A 23,729-nucleotide genomic window follows, 5' to 3' on the forward strand; every position below is an offset into this window, starting at 1 on the left:
ATGCAGAACACTCGATGACATAAATCAAAGCAAGATCCTCTATGATCCAATCCTAGAGTAAGGGAAAGAAAAACAAAAGTAAACAAGTGGGACCTGATTAAACTTAAAAGCTTTTGCACAGCAAAGGAAGCTATAAGCAAGGTGAAAAGACAGCCCTCAGAATGGGAGAAAATAATATCAAATGAAACAACTGACAAAGGATTAATTTCCAAAATACATAAGCAGCTCATACAACTCATTGCCAGAAAAACAAACTCAATCAAAAAATAGGGAAAAGACCTAAACAGACATTTCTCCAAAGAAGACATACAGATGGCTAACAAACACATGAAAAGATGCTCAACAACACTCATTTTTAGAGGAATGCAAATAAAAACTACAATGAGATACCACCTCACACAGGTCAGAATGGCCTTCATCAAAAAGTCTACAAACAATAAATGCTGGAGAGGGTGTGGTGAAAAGGGAACACAAACTGATATAGCCACTATGGAAAATGGTATGGAGATTCCTTAAAAGCTAGGAATAAAATCACCATATGACCCAGCAAACCCACTCCTAGGCATATACTCTGAGGAAATCAAAACTGAAAGAAACACATGTACCCCAAAGTTCACTGCAGCACTATTTACAATAGCTAGAACATAGAAGCAACCTAGATGTCCATCAACAGATGAATGGATAAAGAAGCTGGTACACAAATACAATGGAATACTGCTCAACCATAAAAAGGAATGCATTTGAGTCAGTTCTAATGAGGTGGAAGAACCCAGAGCCTATTATACAGAGTGAAGTCAGTCAGAAAGAGAAATATAAATATTGCATACTGACACATATATATGAAATCTAAAAAGATGGCACTGATGAATTTATTTCGGTGCAGCAATGGAGAAACAGACATAGAAAACAGACCTGTGGACATGGGGGCAGGGGAGGAGGGAGAAAATGAGATGTATGGGGAAAGTAACATGGAAATTTAAAATACCATATATAAAACAGATAGCCAATGGGAATTTGCTGTGTGACTCAGGGAACTCAAACAGGGACTCTGACAGGCTGAAGGATGGGATGGGAGGGAGATGGAAGGGAGGTCCAGGAGGGTGGGGACCCGGGTATATCTATGGCTGATTTCTGTTGATGTATGACATAAAAATCACAAAATTCTGTAAAGCAATTATCCTACAATTATATATATATATATATATTTGCTTCAACAACCAATTTTATGGTTTCATTATAGTCCACTAAATAAATTCACCATGATTGAACTATTCTGTTAGGCATTTAAGGTACTTCTGATATGAGCTATTATAATTAATGAGATTAGCTATAGTAATAGATTAATTAGTGTAGTAATAAGTTGTTTTGCATATACACATTTTTCTGTGATCTCAAATAATTTTCTCTCTTCCTCTTTCTTTTAATAATTGAAGAATTGCAGACTTTATTTCTATTGAGTATCATTTTTATTTCTGCTCATTAGTTCACCCATTCAGATATTAAGGGCACTTTGAAACAACATTCTAGTTTTCCAAAGGATTAAAATATCCTTGCCTGCTTTTTGGTTTTTTTTATAAATCTTGTATGTATGCATATGTTTTCTCTTATATAAACAAAATTCTGAATAGTGCAGAACAAATTTAAAACAATAATAAGCTGTCTATTATTGAGGATCTACTCTGTATCAAGACCTGTGAAATTACTTCATATTATTCATCCTAAAACTTTGTTAAAACTTTGCAGTGTGGACATGAAGAGATGCTGGCTGGATGGCCTCATCAATCCCCAAGGAATTGCTCCAGTTGCGGGGGGCTGCCTCAACCAAGTCCAAGTACTTCTGGGAGAGGCACGTTACAGATCAAAAGCAAAAGATAAAGGTCTGGGGACTTTGGTTCCTCCTGGACTAATTCTCACAGGCCATTTCAGCTCCAAAGCTACAGATGGGGTCAACTGAGGCTGGCTGATGTGCAACACAGTTCTACTCTCTATGCTCAATTCTGCTTTCCTTGCCACAGTTTTTGATCCCTAACAAACTCCTGAACACCAAACTAACTTGGGAGTCTTGTTTCTGGAGAACTCAAATTGTGACAGACAATACTACTGGGTTGGCCAAAAAGTTCATTCAAGTAATATTTTGTGGAAAAAGCCAAATTTTTGGCCAAACCAATGCTCATTACCACTAAAAAGATGAGGAAAACTGAGGCTTGCAAATGAGGTGGTTTATTCGTCTCCAATATACTAGAACTGCTCCTATACTCCAATGCTCACTAACTCATGCCATCTACTTCTCTAATCTTACTTTGGCAAGATATTTTAATACCATGGGATATAATTATATTGATTTGGAAACCTAACTAGTTAAGGCAGTTTAGTGATCTGCTTGGCTTCCCAAGCTCCTCTTCTTGGTTTCCCAATCTCCTCCTTACCTCGTATTAGTCTTTTCAGTTTGAAAACAATTCTCCTCAATAGAGACCATGAAAGCAAAATAGAACTTGCAAGACTCTAGCTTTTTTCCTTGATCATTAATTAGTGACTGCACAATGCACATGGGTATAGTGCAGATGTTATTTACAATATTCTCCTTGTTGCCTTAATTTCCCTTTTTTCTTAATTTTCATGGCAAAGAAGATAGGTTCATAAGCTTTTTTTCTTTAATATATGCTTGGTTATTGAGTTTTTTATTGGGGGAAAAAAACACTTCTTTTAAAATGAATCCTGAACAATTACCTGGTTCATTAACTGCCTCAACTTACCCCTTCAGTTTTCTTCCTCATTGGTATGATTTATTACTGTATTGCCCTATTTCTCACTGAAACATCCCAATCTTCTTGAGGTATCTACTTTCTAATGTCTTTGGTTTCAAAAAGTTCAGAAAAATAAAATCAGTTTTCCTAAATAGAGCACATTATAACCAAACACTCCCCTTTTTAGTGCTTAGAGATACAGAAACTGTCAGAGTGATACTCTCAATCTTATTATTTCAGTTTCACCAACAGCTGAAGAATCAGAGAGATAGTTGAGAACTGAGGAACCACAGAAAATTCCTTTTTTCCAGTGAGAATTAAATAAGGGCATAGATATGCTTCTTGGGCCATAAGAACTTTTCAGGGACTCAGCTTTTAGAAAATAAGATTTCCAGCACCAGTATAGCTAGATAATCTCCTACAACTCATCTTGTTTTCGTGTTTATTTTATACTATATTTATAATACATCTATAATACAGTAAGAAACCGTTTGCCCATATTCTATCCCATACTACTTTAGAACAATACTTCCTACTTTCTCCCCTCTCACCTCAACCAAATAATCTCTACTCTGCTTCTCCTTTCTGTGAACCATGACCCTTTCTAATCCCATTAAACTCACTCTTAAACCTAAACCAAATAGAAATTTTTCTTGTATATGCAGTATAAGATGCTATAAAATGTGTTCTTGGGTCCTTTCAAGTAATCATGGGAGTTCCAAAAAATAATCTGCTAGAAAAGGTAAGCTTAGAGAGTGAGATAAGTAGGGAAGAAAAGTGGATATTCACCATTCTAGATATATTTGTACAACTCTTTTAACACTGAAAGCATTTTTACATTTTTGGTCATTTTAGCCCCATAAAAAACCTCTGAAGTCAGGCAGAACAGTTATTATTAACATCCACACTGGAAAGGTAATGAAACTGGCATAAAGGAATGTTCCAGATTAAATAAATGGGAAAGCTAATACTGGAAACTAGAAATCACAACCTCCGAATTTTAAAGTTCTAAATGCAACCACCACCTATGACAGACAAAATTAGTAATTGAGAAACTAGTAAGACAGGATTATCAGAATAGGTCATTTTTGGACAACACTATATAATCTATAAATGAATGCCCTCTTCTCAACCACAAAACAACCTGTCATAAAATGGAATGCAAAACAAGGACCTGGTCTTACCTGGTGTCTCTGAGACAGAGACCAGAGGCAATGTAACCAGCACTAAGCACCACGACAACCCAGTTGCCAACCCTGCTGGAAGAGACTGCCTCGTCACGGTGCAATGGTCACATGTTCTAAAACTGTCTCTTTCATCTTTCCCTTTCTCACCGGTTTGAAGCAAAGTATGATTACATCAGAACTGCTAACCTCAGGAACAGCAAGCACGTCTGTATCTAGGTCTCGTTTCAGCTCCATTTTTCGACATTTTTGATTTCTTCAAATCATGCACTGGGCTCTACTAACTGTTTAGTCTATAGGACAAAATACGGCAAAAAGAAACTTTTCGACTTTAAAAAATTAACCTATAATAAGTTTTCCAAACACACAGAGACAAAATATATGCCTATGTGCATATGTGTATTTTACAAAATATTTCAAAGTGAAAAAATTCACAGCATTTTAAATAATTCAAGTCTGTTTTCAAATAGTCAGTTGTCTAAAGTTTCCTAAACAACAGTTATAATTGTTAGTTCAGAATCTTAATTACCTCTAACAAACTATCAAGGCATTTTAGATTTCCCTCTCAAAACTGTAAAAGGAATGAAAACTGATAATATCATTCTTCAGAAAGAACAATGGCAAATGGAAAAACAAGCTGATGTCACATCTCATCACATCTCATCAATGTTATCAGTAATTTTTTTTAATTACGATGTTTCAAGGAAATTTGTGTGTGAATACAGGTAACAAATATGAAATTCAAGGTAATTTTTCCAAATGAGATAACCTTTTAAGAGGTACAAGTGACATCAGAAGCTGAAATAAGTCTAAACAACAAGGACCTAGTGTGCAGCACAGGGAACTATACTCAATATTTTCTAATAACTATATGAGAAAAGAATGTGAAAAAGAATATATAGATGTAAAACAATCACTCTGCTACATACCTAAAACTAACATAACACTAAATCAACTATATTTCAATAAAAAACATATATATACAAATTGTCTATATATAAAAGAAGTCTAAAGATTCAGTTTAGTACAGTGGTTAAAAGCACTGACTGTGAAGCCAGGTACTCTCCGTGTCTTGGTTTCCTCATCTGTAAGAATGAGGAAATAGATGTATTTGTAACTCTGAGGATTGCTTTAAAAATTAAGATAATCAGTGTGAATAAAAGAAAAAGGCTGACATGCAAATACTACAAAGTAATGGCTATTGTTATGCTAAAATTTGTAAAAAAAAAATATCACATCAACCCACTAGAAGAGTATATAGCATATTCTGACCTCAAATACTACAGGGCTGTGTACTAATTATTAAACAAATGAAAAATCTCTGTTAAAAATTCACAGAAAAGATATGAAAGTAGGGACAAATGAATAAGTGACTCAAACAGCTTTCAAATTCACTTAATTCATTTACCCAAAATAACAAGTCATGCTGGTCATAAATAGGCTAATATTAATAAAAACATTGAAACACTTTGTTATAACAGGAAGTCACAAGTGTTTATGTGCTTATTCTATTAGTAGATGATTTCCTATCTAATGTATTAAACCTAAGTTATTAACTATATAATACCACCTCTATCTCACTCCATACATTTCAGTCTTCTGAAAGCTGGAGGTGCTTTCAAATTTTCCACTGTAAAACTGGCAGCCTTTATCAGGCAAAAATATACTTCTCTCTTTTCCTCAAGATGATAGCCAAAAGAATCTGCCTCTAACCATCTAGTCACTCAGTCAGCTATTCAAAAGATAGCCTTCTGTGAAATAAGGTCATCTGCAGCAACACGGATGGACTCATCATCACACTAAGTCAAGTCAGTCAAAAATAGAATGAAAATATCATATGAATCACTTATATGTGGAATCTAAAATATGACAAAAACAAACCTATCTACAAAACAGAAACAGACCTATAGACACAGGGAACAGAACTGTGGTTGCCAAGGGGAAAAGAGAGGGGAGGTGGAGGGTGGATGGACTGGGAGTTTGGGGTTAGCAGATGCAAACTAATGGATAAACAACAAGGTCCTACTGTACAGTACAGGGAACTATATTCAGTATCTTGTGATAAACTACAATGACAAAGAATATTAAAAAGGAATGTATATATGTATAATGGAATCACTTTACAGCAGAAATTAACACATTGTAAATCAACTATATTTCAATAAAATAATAAATAAAAGAAGAAAACAGAGTAATATAATAATTCTTCATAATTCCAAACAAAAAAAAGAAAGGAAGACAGACATAGCCTTCTAAGCTTGTTACGGTTCTGAACCCTCAAGTCAGAAATGTAATTCCTAAATTCAATGCACACAGTATCATAAACCTAGTAATAGAGAAATACTAAAATTGCAAAGGATTACAGAAATAGAAATATGACAATAATAAAAATATTTCTGGGACAGTTAATGATTTAAAAAGTACCTCCCCATTCATTATCTCATTTAATTCTTGTAACCACCTCTGAATATATACTTTTTTCCATTTTAAACTCAAGAATATTATAGCACAGAGGCCTCTACAAGATTGTTCATATATTTTAATAAGCAGTCATAATAGGTTTATCTTTGACCGTACTTTCATCAACTACATTATAGCCCTGAAAAAACAAAAAGGTCATGTTTTCTGTTTTCCATTTCAGGTCATGACCACTTTCCATTATTTTGTCTCAATCAATCCTTTAACTCCCTATCTCTATAAGCTCTGTGCTTCTCTTCACCTTCCCTTATCTATCCAGGCATATCTCTAACACATATATACCACACTATACTATGATATTTACTCCTTCCTTTTCCTACTGGAGCTCTGAGTGGAATCAGAAACCATGTATTTTTGGGTCTATAGTGACTAGCACAGCACTCGTCATAAAGCAAATGCTCAGCAAACATTTAGTGAATAAGTGACTAAGTTTCCCTGTTGGCTCAGACAGTAAAGAATCCACCTGCAATGCGGGAGACCTGGGTTCAATCCCTGGGTTGGGAAGATCACCTGGAGAAGGGAACAGCTACCCACTACAGTAATCTTGCCTGTAGAATTCCATGGACAGAGGAGCCTGGCAGGCTGCAGTCCATGAGGTCCATAGAGGTGGACACAACTGAGCGACTCTTCATAAGACAAGAAATAAACATACACAATATTAACTGGAAAAGGTGAAAAGTTGATTAAAAATGAATGATTCTGAAAAGGGCCAACTAAAAGCTAGCTTAAAACTCAACATTCAAAAAACTAAGATCATGGCATCTGGTCCCATGACTTCATGGCAAAGAGAAGGGGAAAAAATGAAAGAAGTGACAGATTTTAATCACTGAGGATGGCAACTGCAGCCATGAAATTCAAAGACGCTTGGCTCCTTGGAAAAAAGCTATAATAAACCTAGACAGTGCATTAAAAAGCAGAGACATTACTTTGCTGACAAAGGTCCGTCTAGTCAAAGCTATGGTTTTTCCAGTAGTCATGTACAGATGTGACAGCTGAACCATAAAGAAGGCTGAGCGCTAGAGAATTGATGCTTTTGAATTGTGGTGCTGGAGAAGACGCTCTTTGAGAGTCCCTTGGACTGCAACGAGAACAAACCAGTCAATCCTAAAGGAAATCAATCCTGAATATTCATTGGAAGGGACTGATGCTGAAGCTCAAGCTCAAGCTCCAATACTTGGCTACCTGATGCTAAGAGCTGACTCACTGGAAAAGACCCTGATGCTGGGAAAGACTGAGGGCAGGAGAAGTGGGTGAGGTGATAGATGAGATGGTTGGATGGCATCACTGACTCAATGGACATGAGTCTGAGCAAACTCCAGAAGATAGTGAAGGACAGGGAAGCCTGGCATGCTGCAGTCCATGGGGTCTCAAAGAATCAGACATGATAACAGCAAATGAAAAAAAAATCACTAAAAGATACTTCAGATCACTTAGTTCCAATCTTAAATTAGGGTACTACTTTCTTTTTTACACCAAAACCAATATTTTACTTCATGGAAATAAATATAAAATTATGATAATATCATATTTAAGTATATACTCCTTTTAATATTTTTAGTGCAATTTGGCAAAAAAGCATAAAGAATATGATAAACATTCTGATTTCTAATACACAGCCTAAGAAATAAAATCTTACCAATAGTTTTAACTTTTATATTACCTGTTTTTCAGCTTTTTGTCTATTGTAGGGTCAAACCAAAGACCACTGCAAATGTGTGGTAATTAAAGAATTTATGCTTTGTTCCGTAACTCACTTTTCTGTTTTGAAGAATATTGCACAACCATCCACATGCTTTCTCTCCTGCTCAGACATGATTTTGGCACGTGACTTTGGAGAAAAAAATCCATCATATCCACGCTCCTTCAATGCTGGCAGAAAGAGAGTGAAGTATTGCTCTGTTTCCACTTCCTGAGATAGAAGATAAATTATCACCGACATGACAGAGGAAACCTAAGATGTAAAACTGTGCAACACTGTGAGTAAAGTGTGACTAAGTTAAAATACTTCATTTAACAAACATTATCTAATTACCTTACCTTATTGATAGCAGCTACCATTTGACAATGGCAGCTTTGTAAAGCCTAAAAGAATAAAAAAATAACATGCTTTTCTCAGGTTTACATAGGTAGGTAGTTGGTCCCAAATCTCCTGACTTCCAATTTAGAGTTCATCAGGGAAGCCTGACATGCTGCAGTCCATGCAGTCACAGAGTGGGACACGACTTAGTGGCTGAACAACAACTACTGTACTTCCTCAACTGGTAACTGAACAAAAGCGAAATACAAAATATGAAAGCTGGTCATATTACAGATTAAGCAGTAGGGAATTGAAATTTTTATATTAGGAGGTAATTTAAAACAATATTTTGTATTTCTCAACTGTGGTGGAAAAGAATGATAGTCAAAACTGAGAAGTTTAAGATCTATCAACAAAAAATCCTATTTAAAGAAATTTTTAGTTACCTGAATACCAATAATCCAATGGTCTGTGTTAATTTGGCAATTATCAAGTTACACTAATTTATTACTTGACCCATAACATACTTTTAAGAAATCTTTCCAAATGAAACAATCAAGTGTGAAGATAATGATTTATGTGTGCTAATGTTTATAACAACATGATATTGTAACAATGAAAACAAACAGCCTTAATGTCCAACAGCAGGGAAAATGCTAAATCAATTAGTATGTATTCATACAATTGGCTTTGAGAAAGTTTAGTAATGCAGAAAATGTATATTAAATGCAATAAGCAAGAAACAAAATACATTAATAGTGTGATCTCTATTTTGAAAACATACCTGTAAATAAATAGGCAAGTGAATGTTTTAAAAAGAATATAAGAAATACTCCAGAAGTTTTAACCCTGGAGTTAAAGCAACTTTCTTTGGGGTACAGGATGAGATGGTTTACTCTATTATTATTTATATTCTTTTCATATTTCTAACTTCTCTGGAATGAATACTTTATAACATAGTATTACTTTATAATAACATTTTTTAAATTATGATGCTTCTATGCTTCATACTATACTTACTAAGGAAGAGTGTGAGGCTATTATTACTATAAATACTGAATCAAAAGGAGGAAAATTAAATAACATAAGCCTATGCTTATTTGTCTCCATGTGTGCTAAGTAGCTTCAGTTGTGTCAGACTCTTTGCAACCCTATGGACTGTAGCCTGCCAGGCTCCTCTGTCCATAGCATTCTCCAGGCAAGAATACGGGAGTCGGTTGCCATTCCCTCCTCCAGGGGACCTTCCTGACCCACAGATCGAACCCGTGTCTCATGTCTCCTGCACTGGCATTTGGGTTCTTTACCATGAGTGCCACCTGGTAAGCCCATATTTGCCTCCTCCTCATTTTGTGTCAGTTCTCAGTGTTTAAAAGAAAATTTAACTTTTGAAGACTCCTACTACTTCCTTATTTTTCCAGAGTCAAATGAATCATGGATAATAACACAAATATAAGTAAATAATAAAGCTACTCTAACCAAAAAAATTTATCATAAAAGTAATGACTTTATTCTTAAGCTATGCAGAAAAGGAGGTGGGAAATTATAACACTAAACATTTTAAAATACCTTAAAGCATTTAATATGCCTTGAAAACTGCTAAGAAAAAAAGTACTAAAAACTATCTGTAAACCTTCTTGGTCATTCATTAGTTGAGCACTGAAAAGCAGTAAAACACATATTTCAATCAAAAGGTGCTTTGTCAGTTAAATTCAATAAAGTATCTAAATTTCTGAGGTTGCTTTTAAAAATAAGGCAAAAATGCATGATTTATAGTACAATACTTTTATATGTTTATCACTGAGGAACAATGGTAGACAAATAATTTTGTTTTACAGATCCCATTATAAGTTAAATTTATATTTCTTAAAGATTCAATCTTCAGTAGTTTTCTTTTTCGGCAATACCAATGATTTGTTCATAACATGAATTAACGTGAATGATGTGGTGAAATTATTTTCACTTAAGAAAATAGTAAATGAGTCTAAGTTTATGGCTTATACAAAACTGTTTCACTGTGGAACTATTTTAAGTGCTTATTAAAATAATCCTTTTTTCTTAAAAAGAGAAAATAATTCCTTTGGGTTTTCCTTCAAACACAAAATCTCTCCCAAAAGTAAGATCTTCTGTAATTTTTAGATTCACCTTTAAGTTACAGACAATTCAATCTCTATAGTGTTACCTGAAGACTAATGATATCTGCGTCACAGTTAACAATTTCTTCCATAATTCCCTTTTTCCTGTATTCCCAGTTTAATGCCCAGGATGGGCAATAGCCATATAGCTGCCGGGTGGCATATTTATCACATAACACATTGTAACACATAACCGTGAATGATGCTAAGAAGTGGGAGAAAAAAACAAGACAAAAGGGAGAAAATTAGGCAACCTTTCCTAAAGCAATATCACATGTACACCTATACAATCATACATGCCACACAAACATAACTCAAATATCACCACTGTGAAATGCCTTGGGCAAGATTCTGTTAAACTATATAAAAACTTTACCAGAGTCCATCCACCATACCAAAGTTCTTTTACCAGAATCAGACTTATAGCTCATATTTGAGATTTTTTTTAAAGGGTATTTTAATAAATAAAAATTCAAGTTTTAGGGAATTCGCTGGTGGCTCAGTGGTTAGGACTCTGCACTTCCACTGCTGGGCGCACAAGTTCAATCCCTGGTCAGGTAACTAAGATCCTGCCAGTCATGCAGTATGGCCAAAAATAATCTAATTTTAAATCAATACTAACTTTTTTACACATAATTTGCTGAGCAAAACTTTTCTCTATAAATGGAATAAAAGTAAATTTTAATTTTCTTCCCTTTAAAAGGCTTTCATTACCTTTCATTAACAAAATAGTCATACCTAGTACTTTTTTGAGTCTCTTACTTCTCTCACTGCTCTGAGCCAGAATAACACAGACTGACAAAGTTTAGTTATAAGAGAAACCTTTTTAACCAAATCAAATGCTCATTTTTTAAATTAAATTCTCATTTTAAAATTCCCTTGAACTGTAAAAGGACTGTGTGCATGCTCAGTTGCTAAGTTGTGTCCAACTCTGCGACACCATGGACGGTAGCCCACCAGGCTCCTCTGTCTGTGGGATTTCCCAGGCATGAATACTGCAATGGGTTGCCATTTCCTACGCCAGAGGATCGTCCTGACCCACGGATCGAACCCTCATCTCCTAGACTGGCAGGTGGGTTCTTTACCACTGAACCACCAAGGAAGCCAGTAAAAGGACTACAAGTAAATTAACAGGAAAACACAGCTTGTATCCCCTGCTACTCAAAAGTGTGCTCTAGGAACCAGCAGCATCAGTTATCACCTTGGAACTCAGAAATGCAGAAATTTCTGGCTTCACAAAGACTTACTGAACTGGAATCTACAATTTAACAAAATCCTAAGGTGATTTTATACACAAGCAGTTTGAAAATCCCTGATTTTTATCACTAATTCTCTCTCCTATCTATCCATTAGAATCATGTTAAAGAAACTTTTTTTAAAATAAAATGTTGATCACTCCAGACTAATTTAGTATGTTAGGATTTGGGCACTAATATTTTTTAAAAGCATCCCAGGTAATTACAATGGGCAGACCTGGTTGAGAATCAAATAATAAATGGTGAGGAATACAAGAAATGAAGTAATGCTCAACTGAAGCTGATTCAGAGTCAGATGATAGGAAGATACTATGAGAAACTTAGTTCAGAGATCTCCTGGGGATCTGACTGGTGGTCATTATGTATACGGTACCTCTTTCACCATCTAGGATTAATTCTTACATAGTTTAATTACCATTATAGTTTTGGGGTTATAAATCACCCTTTTAAAAATTGAACGTCCCTAAAATTAACTATCAGCATTTGGTTACTTCATATTAAAACAGTAAAATTTTCATCTTCAAAATAAAATTAGGTATCATAAAAACTATGACTTGTAAGAGGAATGTTAATAACAACTTATTTTAAACAGAATTCTGAACTATAAAATGTCTAATAAACAGTAAGAAGCCCTATAAATGTCAAATTATCATTGGTCTTCACAAAAAGATAAAGAAAAGGTATATTTTCTACATTTACTGCAGTTCAAGAAATGCTGAATCCTATAATTAAACTGCTCAAATCTTCACCCTATACCATTTCTATACCCCTGGCCTGGCATCATATTCTGTTTCCAATATAGTAAATTTGATTCAGTCTGAATTATCCCTCTACAAGAGTTATCAGTCTACCCACTGAAGAATGATAAATCTAAGTAGTTCAAAATTTTTCAGAAGAAAATTCATTACTCCTCATTTTTCTTGAATCACCAAACCTTATGTAAAGATGCTATTTGGAAAGCTCTATTACATGAAGTAATTTTCAAACCAAGAGCCCCAACATTGTGAAAGATACGAGATTCTTGTACATAAGCCTTAGGGAGGACTTTAACTCTACCCATCAGTATTTCTAAACTGATCTACTCAAGGGAGGTAAAATGAAGGCCTAATTTGAAGGTTAATTTCATCACAAAGCTCAAAGGGCATTTCAAGTATATCTGAAAAAAGTCAAGAAAGAATAAGAAAAACTATTTCACCTGATGGCAGAATTTGGTCTCGTTCTTTTAATGTAATCCATGGCCTCGGAGGAAGCTGCTCTGGATGAACTGGAAAACAAATACTTTTTTAAAATGTAATTTCCTGTATTTCTAAAATCAGTATTATTTACTAATTTATAATGTCAAATCAGCTTCTGTATTCTCTTCAGCTATAATAGCCCATGTATGTATGTGCTAAGTCACTTCAGTCCTCCCAATTCTTTGTGACCCTATGGACTGTAGCCCACCAGGCTCCTCTGTCCATGGGATTCTCCAGGCAAGAATACTGGAGTGGGTTGCCATGCCCTCCTCCAGGGGACCTTCCGGACCCAGGGACTGAACCGTTGTCTCTTATGTCTCCTGCACTGCAGGGGGTTCTTCATGACTAGCACCACCTGGGAAATCCATATGGTCTTAAAAATCTAGTACTGAAACATAATGAAGATTTAAAAGCTGAAGGAAGTTGATGAAGAGTTATGCAGAAAACACAAAACTAACATCTGAAAAGAACACGAAGAAATTCATTAATGGCATTTATACTTACACAGTATTTATTTTTAAAAGTACCTATTTAAATCCTTAAGTAAGAGGCTTATGTCTTAATTATACACGTCAACTGTACTGACTCAGTCGTGTTCCCAGCGGGAAAATGAAAGCTACATTCATCAACACAGTGATGAACAAAATTACTCAAATATTTTTAAAACAGAAAAAAACAAACATGAATATATAATAAAAACTACTGAATTTTCTAATAGGGCTTTCATTTCCTAATTTTAATCTTTCTTTTATAATGTTGATACAAAGCCAGAGATTAGAATGACATTGTACATACAGAAAAAAGGAAGGCACTGGTTAAACATTAATTGCTCAGATATGACTGTCAATACTACGGAACTAAATTCTACCAAACTATCAGATGAACGAAAATGCACTAAGTTAAGATTTAACTACCTCTTTTTTCTTCTCCCATTTAAACACAATTGCAATTTCAGGACAGTTTGATTCAAGTTTGCAGATTTACTCAACAAATTAGTGGCTAAGAAATGTATTCCATTTAAGCAGAAACACTCCATCATCACCCAGCCATAGAAATTTTGAACCAAGTATCCAAGATCTTTTAAAAAAGTGTCATTTTACTAACCATTTTAGTGTTCCATAAGTCTAGCTAAAGGATGCCTGTTTTAGCAGCCATACTGTTCACAAAGTGAAATGAATGTTATTTTGCATAGTCTGTATCTTGCCAGGAAAGTAATGAAGGTCATCATAAGATAACAAACCATCCAGCTGGTTCAACACACTGAATCCTGGAAAATAACCATGCCTCCTAGGAGTGCCGTGCCAGAACTATGGCAACTCTCTCTAAAACAGAAGCTCATTATATAAATATAATGGAGAGTAAACAAAGAACTCCTCAGCTGCTGGGATCCTTATTAGCAAATAGTTAAAAACTCAGAAAGCATGAAAATTATCAAAATAAAACAAAGTGATGTCAACATTCTGACGCTTCCCATATTTTAATACAGCACAATTTAACAGTGTAAGTAAAACATATACTATTTCCCCAAAATAAATGAAGAACAAAAACATAGGAAAGGTTACTGTACCTCACCAGTAACCAGGAAAAACTTAAAAATTAGGTAGCATGTCTTTATCTAGGTTGACAAAAAAAATTTAAGTTTAATAATATCCAGGGTTGGTGAAGGTGATAAGAAATAGATACTTGCACTTACAACTGGTGGGAATACAAACTGGTACAGCTATCTGGGTGGACAAATGGGCATCATCTTTTAAAATTTTAAAACATTCATGTCCCTCTGACCCAGCAATTCTATTTCTTGGGATCAGCCCTATCTGCTTAAAGCAGCAAACATATTCATTATGCCAATGTTTAAAATACGATAAGCAATGGTAAACGTTTACCCATTCCACAGAAGTCTATGCCATAGTTTAAAAGAAAAAAGATACATGCATGCTAAAGTGGAAAGGTATGTAAGAAATCCTGCTGGGTGAGGAAAAAGTAGAAAATATATAATAATAAAATACATTTTAAATTAGATAATAATATATTATAGTAGGACATATTTTATTAGGAAAAATTTAAAACACATATGCAAAGTAATACAATGCAAGAAAATTTCTACTGGTTTAAATTTTATATATAAATGTCTAGAAATGTCTATAAGGATACACACCCAACATCTAAGTGTGCTTACTTACACAGAAGGGACTGGAATTAAAAGGTAGTGGTCAAAGGAAATTCTAGTCTTAACCAGAATTTTAATATTTCTTTCAAAGAGAATAATATATTCATGTGTGACATGTATATACTTAACATTGGCTTTTTTCAAAGATAAAATTGCATGGCCAATGATTTGACAAAGGATCAGTTTAGTCACTCAGTCGTGTCCGACTCTTTGCAACCCTATGGACTGCAGCATGTCAGGCTTCCCTGTCCATCACCAACTCCCAGAGCTTACTCAAACTCCAAAGGATAGGACTATATTTATATAAGCCAACCATCAAATAAAGCCTGACTTTGGCCACCTCATGTGACAAGTTGACTCACTGGAAAAGACTCTGTTGCTGGGAAAGGTTGGGGGTGGGAGAAGGGGACGACAGAGAATGAGATGGCTGGATGGCATCACCGACTCTGTGGACATGAGTTTGAGTGAACTCTGGGAGTTGGTGATGGACAGGGAGGCCTGGCGTGCTATGATTCATGGGGTCGCAGAGAGTCGGACACGACTGAGCGACTAAACTGAACTGAACTGAATAGCTAAATCTGTATGGTCCTAGCAGAGTACCGAGTGTGGATCAAAATTGAAGACTACTCTCATCATGAACAGAAGAGACAGCAGTTAACATCTTTCAACATCATACCTAAAAATGTGATCTAAAACAATTCTCCCATTTTTATCTTCCATACATGCCACACTATGTGCTAGACAGTCCTGAAGCCATGAGGAATAGACCTGGAGAGGGACTGGGAAAGGGGGTAAGAAAAGTGTGATTTCCCACACCTCACAGTGATCAACAGCACTGGGCCTGGTTTCCCACAGTGAGGGTGCCAGCTGAGCCTGAAGAGCCAACAAAACCCACATGCTAAACCTAAACTGGGCAGTTGCCTGCTACTGAAGTTTTTAAAAGGTCATGAGTTTCCTAACATAGTATTAAAAAATATCCAGGGAACAAGTGAAAATCACTGGTCATACCAAAGACCAGGAAAATCACAATTTAGTTGAGAAAAGACTACCAACAGACAATAATACAGAGGTGATTCAGCTGTTGAAATTATCTGACAGAAATTTTAAAGCAGTCAACATAAAACTGCTTCATAAAGTAATTACCAATTCTCTTGACACAGATGAAAAAATACAAACCCCAGCAAATAAGTGGAAAGTGAAAGTAGCTCAGTTGTGTCGACTCTTTGCAACCCCATGGACTATACAGTCCATGGACTTCTCCGGCCAGAATACTGGAGTGGGTAGCCTTTCCCTCCTTCAGGGGATCTTCCCAAAACAGTGATCAAACCCAGGTCTCTCACATTGCAGGCAGATTCTTTACCAGCTGAGCCACAAGGGAAGCCCACAACATAAGTGTAAGGGCACAATAATATAGATAACCAAACATAACATTATTGAATGTGAGAACAAATCAAGAGAATTTACTCAATATGAACAATAAAAAGAAAACAGAAAAAAGAAATGAACAAAGCTTGAGGAACCTGTGGGTTTCTCAAAAGATCTAAGAGTCATAAAATCAAAGTTCAGAAAGAGAAGAGACAGAAAGTACACTTAGAAAATATTCAAAGAGATAATGACTAAAAATCCCCAAATTTAACAAACAACATAAATCTACACATTCAAAAAGATGTACAAACTTCAATAAAATAAACCCAAAGAAACCCACACCAACCACATCATAATGAAAATGCTAAAAACTAGACAAAGAATCACAAAAACACCAGAAAAATGACACATTACCTAAAAGGAAACAATAGGTTTCTTTCTAAAACCATGGTGCCAGAGGAAGTGATACAATATCTTTTCAAGTGCTAAAAGAAAACAACTGTCAACCTCAAATTCTGTGGCCAACAGAATTTGCCTTCATAAATCAAGGAAAAATAAAGATGTTATCAAAGAAAAACTAAAAGACTTCATTGCGAGCAGACTGGCCCCTAAAGAATGGCTAAAGGGAGCTCTTAAGACAGAAAGAAAATGTTAACAGCAGAAGAAATGGAACATCAAAATGGAAAGAACGAAGAATGAGTGAAAGGATAAACGTAACAGATTAACCTTCTCTGCATGGGCTTCTTATATAGTATCTGATGGCTGAGGCAAAAATTGTAACATCTATGTGGTATTCAGGGTAAGTAGAGGACGTATTAGAGACAGTTATATTTTTAAAGTGGAGAAGGCAAAGGGACACAAATGGAAGTAGGGCATCAATAACTGGCTTAAAATGAGAAGACACTATTATCAACAGTCCGTTCTAAGTATGTATATTGTGATATCTAAAAAGTCATCATTAAGGCAACTATGCAAGACAGTATACTCTAAAACAGCATAAATAAAACAAGATGGTATCCTAAAAAATGTTTAAGTAGCCCATAAGAAACCAAGAAATGATAAATAAAGGTGAAACAAAGGAATCAGACTACAAATAATAAAATGGCTGATTTCAAGTTCTACGTATCAATTCTTACTTTAAATATACGCAGTCTAATGAATACACAAATAAGTGGAATCTTGGCCGAACGGATAAAAAAATAACATATAACTCAAAAATACATAAGAAACTCACTTCCAATACAACTCAGTGAAGTTGAAACTAACAGGATGTAAATATTAAACAAATCAAAAAAGGTAGAGTGTTATATAATATGAGATAAAGTAGACTTGAGAGTAAAGAAGACACCAGGAACAAAGAAAGTCACTCTTTCTCTTCAGTCGCTAAGTCGTGTCCAACTCTTGCGACCCCATGGACTGTAGCCTGCCAGGATCCTCTGTCCTTGGGATTCTCCAGGCAAGAATACTGGAGTGGGTTGCCATTTCCTTCTCCAAAGAAGGCCATTACACAATGATAAAAAAGATCACCAAGAAGATGCAGCAATCCTAAGCATGTAAACAACAAACAACACAACTTCAAAATACACGAAGCAAAAACTGACAAAGCTAAAAGAATAGACAAATCCACAACTGTAGTTGATGATTTCAGCACTATAATGTCAACATCTGATAAGACTACTAGATAGACAATTACAAAACAAAAAAGAAGAATTAACCACCAGCAGCAACCAACATGATCTACTTGACATGTATAACATATTCCACTCAACAAACTGCAGAATATATAGTTTTTCAAGCACTTATGGAACATTCACCAAGACAAAAATAAAATCAACCTCAAGAAATTTAAAAGATGTCAAATAATACGGTGTTACGCAACTGATCCCAAACTGGAATGAAACCAAAAGTTAGTAACAGACAACAGGAAATTAAATAACATATTTCTAAATAATGCATGAGTCAAAGAGGAAGACTCAAAGGAAATTTTTAAGATACATTGAACAGAATGAAAATGAAAGTAAAATATATCAAAATGTATGGAATGCAGCAATTCAGTTCAGTCGCTCAGTCGTGTCCGACTCTCCGCGACCCCATGAATCACAGCATGCCAGGCCTCACTGTAGCACTATATATTTATACTGAAAAAGAGGAAAGACTTCAAATCGACAATATAAATTTTTACTTCAAACAGGAAAAAGAACAAAATAAATCCAAAGTAAGAAGACAGAAGAAACTACTAAGGTACAGAAAGGTTTAACAAAGAAAAAACAGGAAAAGATACACAGTGGAAATTCTACCCAAAATAGAACTCATGAAGCTATATTTTTTCCTTGTAGCTATATTAATAAGAACGCAACAAAAACAGCATAATGCCAAAAGTTTCAAATAACCAGAGAGGTGAAACCCATGAAAAGATACCCCTAATATATGTAATTAGAAGTTGGAAGAACTACAACAAGAAATAAATCTACAAAGGGGGAGATTTTAATACAGTTCTATCAGTAGTGAATAAAAACAAAGTAATCATTAAGTATATATAACATAGTCAAACAATTAATAAAACTTTAATATACACAGAATGCTGTACCAAACAACTTTAGAATGAACATTATTCTTAAGTACATATTTAACATTTACAAAAAGTAACTAAGCAAGTGCTGGGTAATATTATAGATATTTTAAGAATTTAAATGAATCAGAGTATGTTCTTGAACACAATGGAATTATGCTAGGAATCAATGACAAAGAAAACTAGAAAAAAAAAACCCTAAAAATAAAACACAAACGTCTAGATGACTCATCAAAGAAGAAATGAGAGCTTTTAGAAAATATGCTGAACTGAACAATAACAAAAATTATTCAAATTAAAACTTGCAGGAGCAGCTAATAGTCATGGTTAGAGGGAGATTCAATAATGAATACATGAGGGGGGAAAAAGTCTATCAGTGAATGATATAGGTGTTACAAAAATGTGGGGGGAAAAGCAGCAAATGAAACCCGAAGAAAGCAAAAGAAAGGAAAAAATAAAGATAAAAAATTACTGATAGTGAAAAAAATTACATAGTAGAATGACCAACAAAGCTAAAAATTGATTCCTTTGTTAAAGAAAATATTGATAAATCCCTGGACAAGACTATACATGAAATAAATAGAGGCAACACAAACAACTATATCTGGAGTGGAAAGAGATACCACTATACATTAAATGGACATTCAGTTCAGTTCAGTCGCTCAGTCGTGTCCAACTCTTCCGCGACCCCATGAAGCACAGCACGCCAGGCCTCCCTGTCCATCACCAACTCCTGGAGTTCACTCAAACTCATGTCCACAGAGTCGGTGATGCCATCTAGCCATCTCATTCTCTGTCGTCCCCTTCTCCTCCCACCCCCAATCCCGCCCAGCATCAGACTCTTTTCCAGTGAGTCAACTCGTCGCATGAGGTGGCCAAAGTATTGCAGTTTCAGCTTTAGCATCAATCCTTCCAATGAACACCCAGGACTGATCTCTTTTAGAATGGACTGGTTGGATCTCCTTGCAGTACAAGGGACTCTCAAGAGTCTTCTCCAACACCACAGTTCAAACGCATCAATTCTTCGGTGATCAGCTTTCTTCACAGTCCAACTCTCACATCCATACATGACCACGGGAAAAACCATAGCCTTGACTAGACGGACCTTGGTTGGCAAAGTAATGTCTCTGCTTTTTAATATACTATCAAGGTTGGTCATAACTTTCCTTCCAAGGAGTAAGCGTCTTTTAATTTCATGGCTGCAATCAGCATCTGCAGTGATTTTGGAGCCCAAAAAAATAAAGTCTGACACTCACTGTTTTTCCATCTATTTCCCATGAAGTGATGGGACCAGATGCCATGATCTTCGTTTTCTGAATGTTGAGCTTCAAGCCAACCTTTTCACTCTCCTCTTTCACTTCATCAAGAGGCTCTTGAGTTCCTCTTCAATTTCTGCCATAAGGGTGGTGTCATCTGCATATCTGACGTTATTGATATTTCTCCCAGCAATCTTGATTCCGGCTTGTGCTTCTTCCAGCCCAGCGTTCCTCATGATGTACTCTGCATAGAAGTTAAATAAGCAAGGTGACAATATACAGCCTTGACGTACTCCTTTTCCTATTTGGAACCAGTCTGTTGTTCCATGTACAGTTCTGACTATTGCTTCCTGACCTGCATACAGGTTTCTCAAGAGGCAGGTCAGGTGGTCTGCGATTCCCATCTCTTTCAGAATTTTCCACAGTTTATTGTGATCCACACAGTCAAAGGCTTTGGCATAGTCAATGAAGCAGAAAGAGATGTTTTTCTGGAACTCTCTTGCTTTCTCCATGATCCAGCGGATGTTGGCAATTTGATCTCTGGTGCCTCTGCCTTTTCTAAAACCTGCTTGAACATCTGGGAGTTCACATATTGCTGAAGCCTGGCTTGGAGAATTTTGAGCATGACTTTACTAGAGTGTGAGATGAGTGCAACTGTGCAGTAGTTTGAGCATTCTTTGGCATTGCCTTTCTTTGGGATTGGAATGAAGACTGACCTTTTCCAGTCCTGTGGCCACTGCTGAGTTTTCCAAATTTGCTGGCATATTGAGTGCAGCACTTTCACAGCATCATCTTTCAAGATTTGAAATAGCTCAACTGGAATTCCATCACCTCCACTAGCTTTGTTCGTAGTGATGCTTTCTAAGGCCCACTTGACTTCACATTCCAAGATGTCTGGCTCTAGGTCAGTGATCACGTTATCGTGACTATCCTGGTCGTGAAGATCTTTTTTGTACAGTTCTTCTGTGTATTCTTGCCACCTCTTCTTAATATCTTCTGCTTCTGTTAGGTCCATACCATTTCTGTCCTTTATCGAGCCCATCTTTGCATGAAATGTTCCCTTGGAATCTCTAATTTTCTTGAAGAGATCTCTTGTTTTTCCTATTCTGTTGTTTTCCTCTATTTCTTTGCATTGATCACTGAGGAAGGCTTTCTTATCTCTCCTTGCTATTCTTTGGAACTCTGCATTCAGATGCTTATATCTTTCCTTTTCTCCTTTGCTTTTCGCTTCTCTTCTTTTCACAGCTATTTTTAAGGCCTCCTCAGACAGCCATTTTGCTTTTTTGCATTTCTTTTCCATGGGGATGGTCTTGGTCCCTGTCTCCTGTACAATGTCACGAACTTCCGTCCAGAGTTCATCAGGCACTCTATCAGATCTAGTCCCTTAAATCTATTTCTCACTTCCACTGTATAATCATAAGGGATCTGATTTAGGTCGTATCTGAATGGTCTAGTGGTTTTCCCTACTTTCTTCAATTTCAGTCTGAATTTGGCAATAAGGAGTTCATTAAAACATCCTAAAAAGATACTGATATCTAAACAACTGTTTGTCAACAAATTTGTAGATTCAAATAAAACATGCAAATTGCCAAAAAACAAAACTTTCAGAATGACAAAAAGAGAAATGGAAAATCAGAAGAGTTATTAAAGAAATTAAATCAGTAATTCAAACTTCCTACAAAGAAACCTCAGGCTCAAATGTATTCTACCAAATATTTAACAAAGAAAATCGACCTTAAATAAACTTCCAAATAACAGAAATGAGGAAATAATCCCTAATAACTTTCATGAGGCCCGTATAACCTTTATATCAAAACTTCACAAGAAAAATCATTGGCCAGTCTCATTCAAACACACAAAAAGTCCTAAGTAAAATATTAGAAAATGGAAACAGGGATATATAAAAAAGATAATAACATATTACAACCCAAGTAGGCTTATTCCAGAAATACAAAGGTGGTAATATGGAAAGCCATCAATGCAATTACCAAATTAAAAGAATAAAGGACAAAAATTATATATTCACCTCAATAGAAAAAAGCATTTGATTACACTCAATATTTATTCATATTAAAAAATAAGAGACTCTCCTAGCAAACTAGGACCAGAAAAAATTTCCTTACTCTCATTAAAGTTATCTATATAAAAACCACAGTGAACAGCATACTTAACTGTAAATTATTAAAAGCTAATAAATTATGAAATTAGACAATAATGTGTATTATCATTACTTTTAGTTAGCATGTTACTGGTCTTAGCAAGTATAATAAAGCAAGAGAAAGAACAAAAGATATAGCAATTAGAAAACAACAAGTATTATCTGCAGATGATACGACTATATAAATTGACATTAAAATTCAGTAGGATTAAAAAGGGTTGAGCCAAGTGGTTAAATAAGTATTTAGCAAGTGTTCAGCAAGATGGCCAGGTATCAATATATATACGAACCTCAACTATACTCCACAAATCCATTAAGATAAATATTTTCAAAAAACCACCATACCCAAAAAGCCACCAAGTATCCATCTGCAGGATGTCACTTTAAAGAGGTAATGTGTGCCATTCCACCATCACAATGGTGGAGTTGGTAGGTGTGCATAGGCCAAAGAGTGGGGCTAGACAGAGGGTCGGTGGCCTAGAAAGAGTGCTGAATTTTTACTGGACACGCTCAAAAATGCAGAGAGTAATGCAGAACAGAAGGCTTTTGATACAGATTCTCTGGTCATTAGGCACAATCAGGTGAAAAAACCTACAAGATGCAATGCAGGACTTACAGAGCTCATGGTTGGATCAACCCATACATGAGCTCTCCTTGCTGCACTGATATATATGATCCTTACTGAAAACGAACTTCCCTTGGAAGGAAAGTTATGAACAACCTAGGCAGCATATTAAAAAGCAGAGACATTACTTTGCCAACAAAGGTCCATCTAGTCAAGGCTATGGTTTTTCCAGTGGTCATGTATGGATGTGAGAGTTGGACTGTGAAGAAAACTGATCACCAAAGAATTGATGTTTTTGAACTGTGGTGTTGGAGAAGACTCTTGAGAGTCCCTTGTACTGCAAGGAGATCCAACCAGTCCATTCTAAAGGAGATCAATCCTGGGTGTTCATTGGCAGGACTGATGTTGAAGCTAAAACTCCAATGCTTTGGCCACCTCATGCAAAGAGCTGACTCATTTGAAAAGACCTTGATGCTGGAAAAGACTGAAGGCAGGAGGAGAAGGGGACAACAGAGGATGAGATAGTTGGATGGCAGCACCGACTCAATGGAGATGAGTCTGAGTAGACTCCAGGAGTTGGTGATGGACAGGGAGGCCTGGTGT

At 35.7% G+C, this 23,729-nt stretch overlaps 1 protein-coding gene across 5 annotated transcripts in view; it reads right to left on the bottom strand.

Moving 5' to 3' along the window:
• CNOT6L (CCR4-NOT transcription complex subunit 6 like) overlaps nt 1-23,729 on the bottom strand; it is a 125,281-nt gene that overhangs the window by 21,846 nt on the left and 79,706 nt on the right. For all 5 annotated transcript variants that reach the window (XM_088836411.1, XM_088836412.1, XM_088836409.1 and 2 more), the window contains 3 exons: nt 13,007-13,075; nt 10,603-10,760; nt 8,161-8,315 (listed from right to left, as the gene is read on the bottom strand). In XM_088836411.1, coding sequence (XP_088692537.1) covers nt 8,161-8,315; nt 10,603-10,760; nt 13,007-13,075 — 382 coding nt within the window. The remainder of the gene's footprint in view (nt 1-8,160; nt 8,316-10,602; nt 10,761-13,006; nt 13,076-23,729) is intronic.

Source organism: Moschus berezovskii, chromosome 5 (genome assembly GCF_049115385.1).
Source record: "Moschus berezovskii isolate FMDL1 chromosome 5, NW_MosBer_1.0, whole genome shotgun sequence".
NCBI classification, from domain to species: Eukaryota; Metazoa; Chordata; class Mammalia; order Artiodactyla; family Moschidae; genus Moschus; species Moschus berezovskii.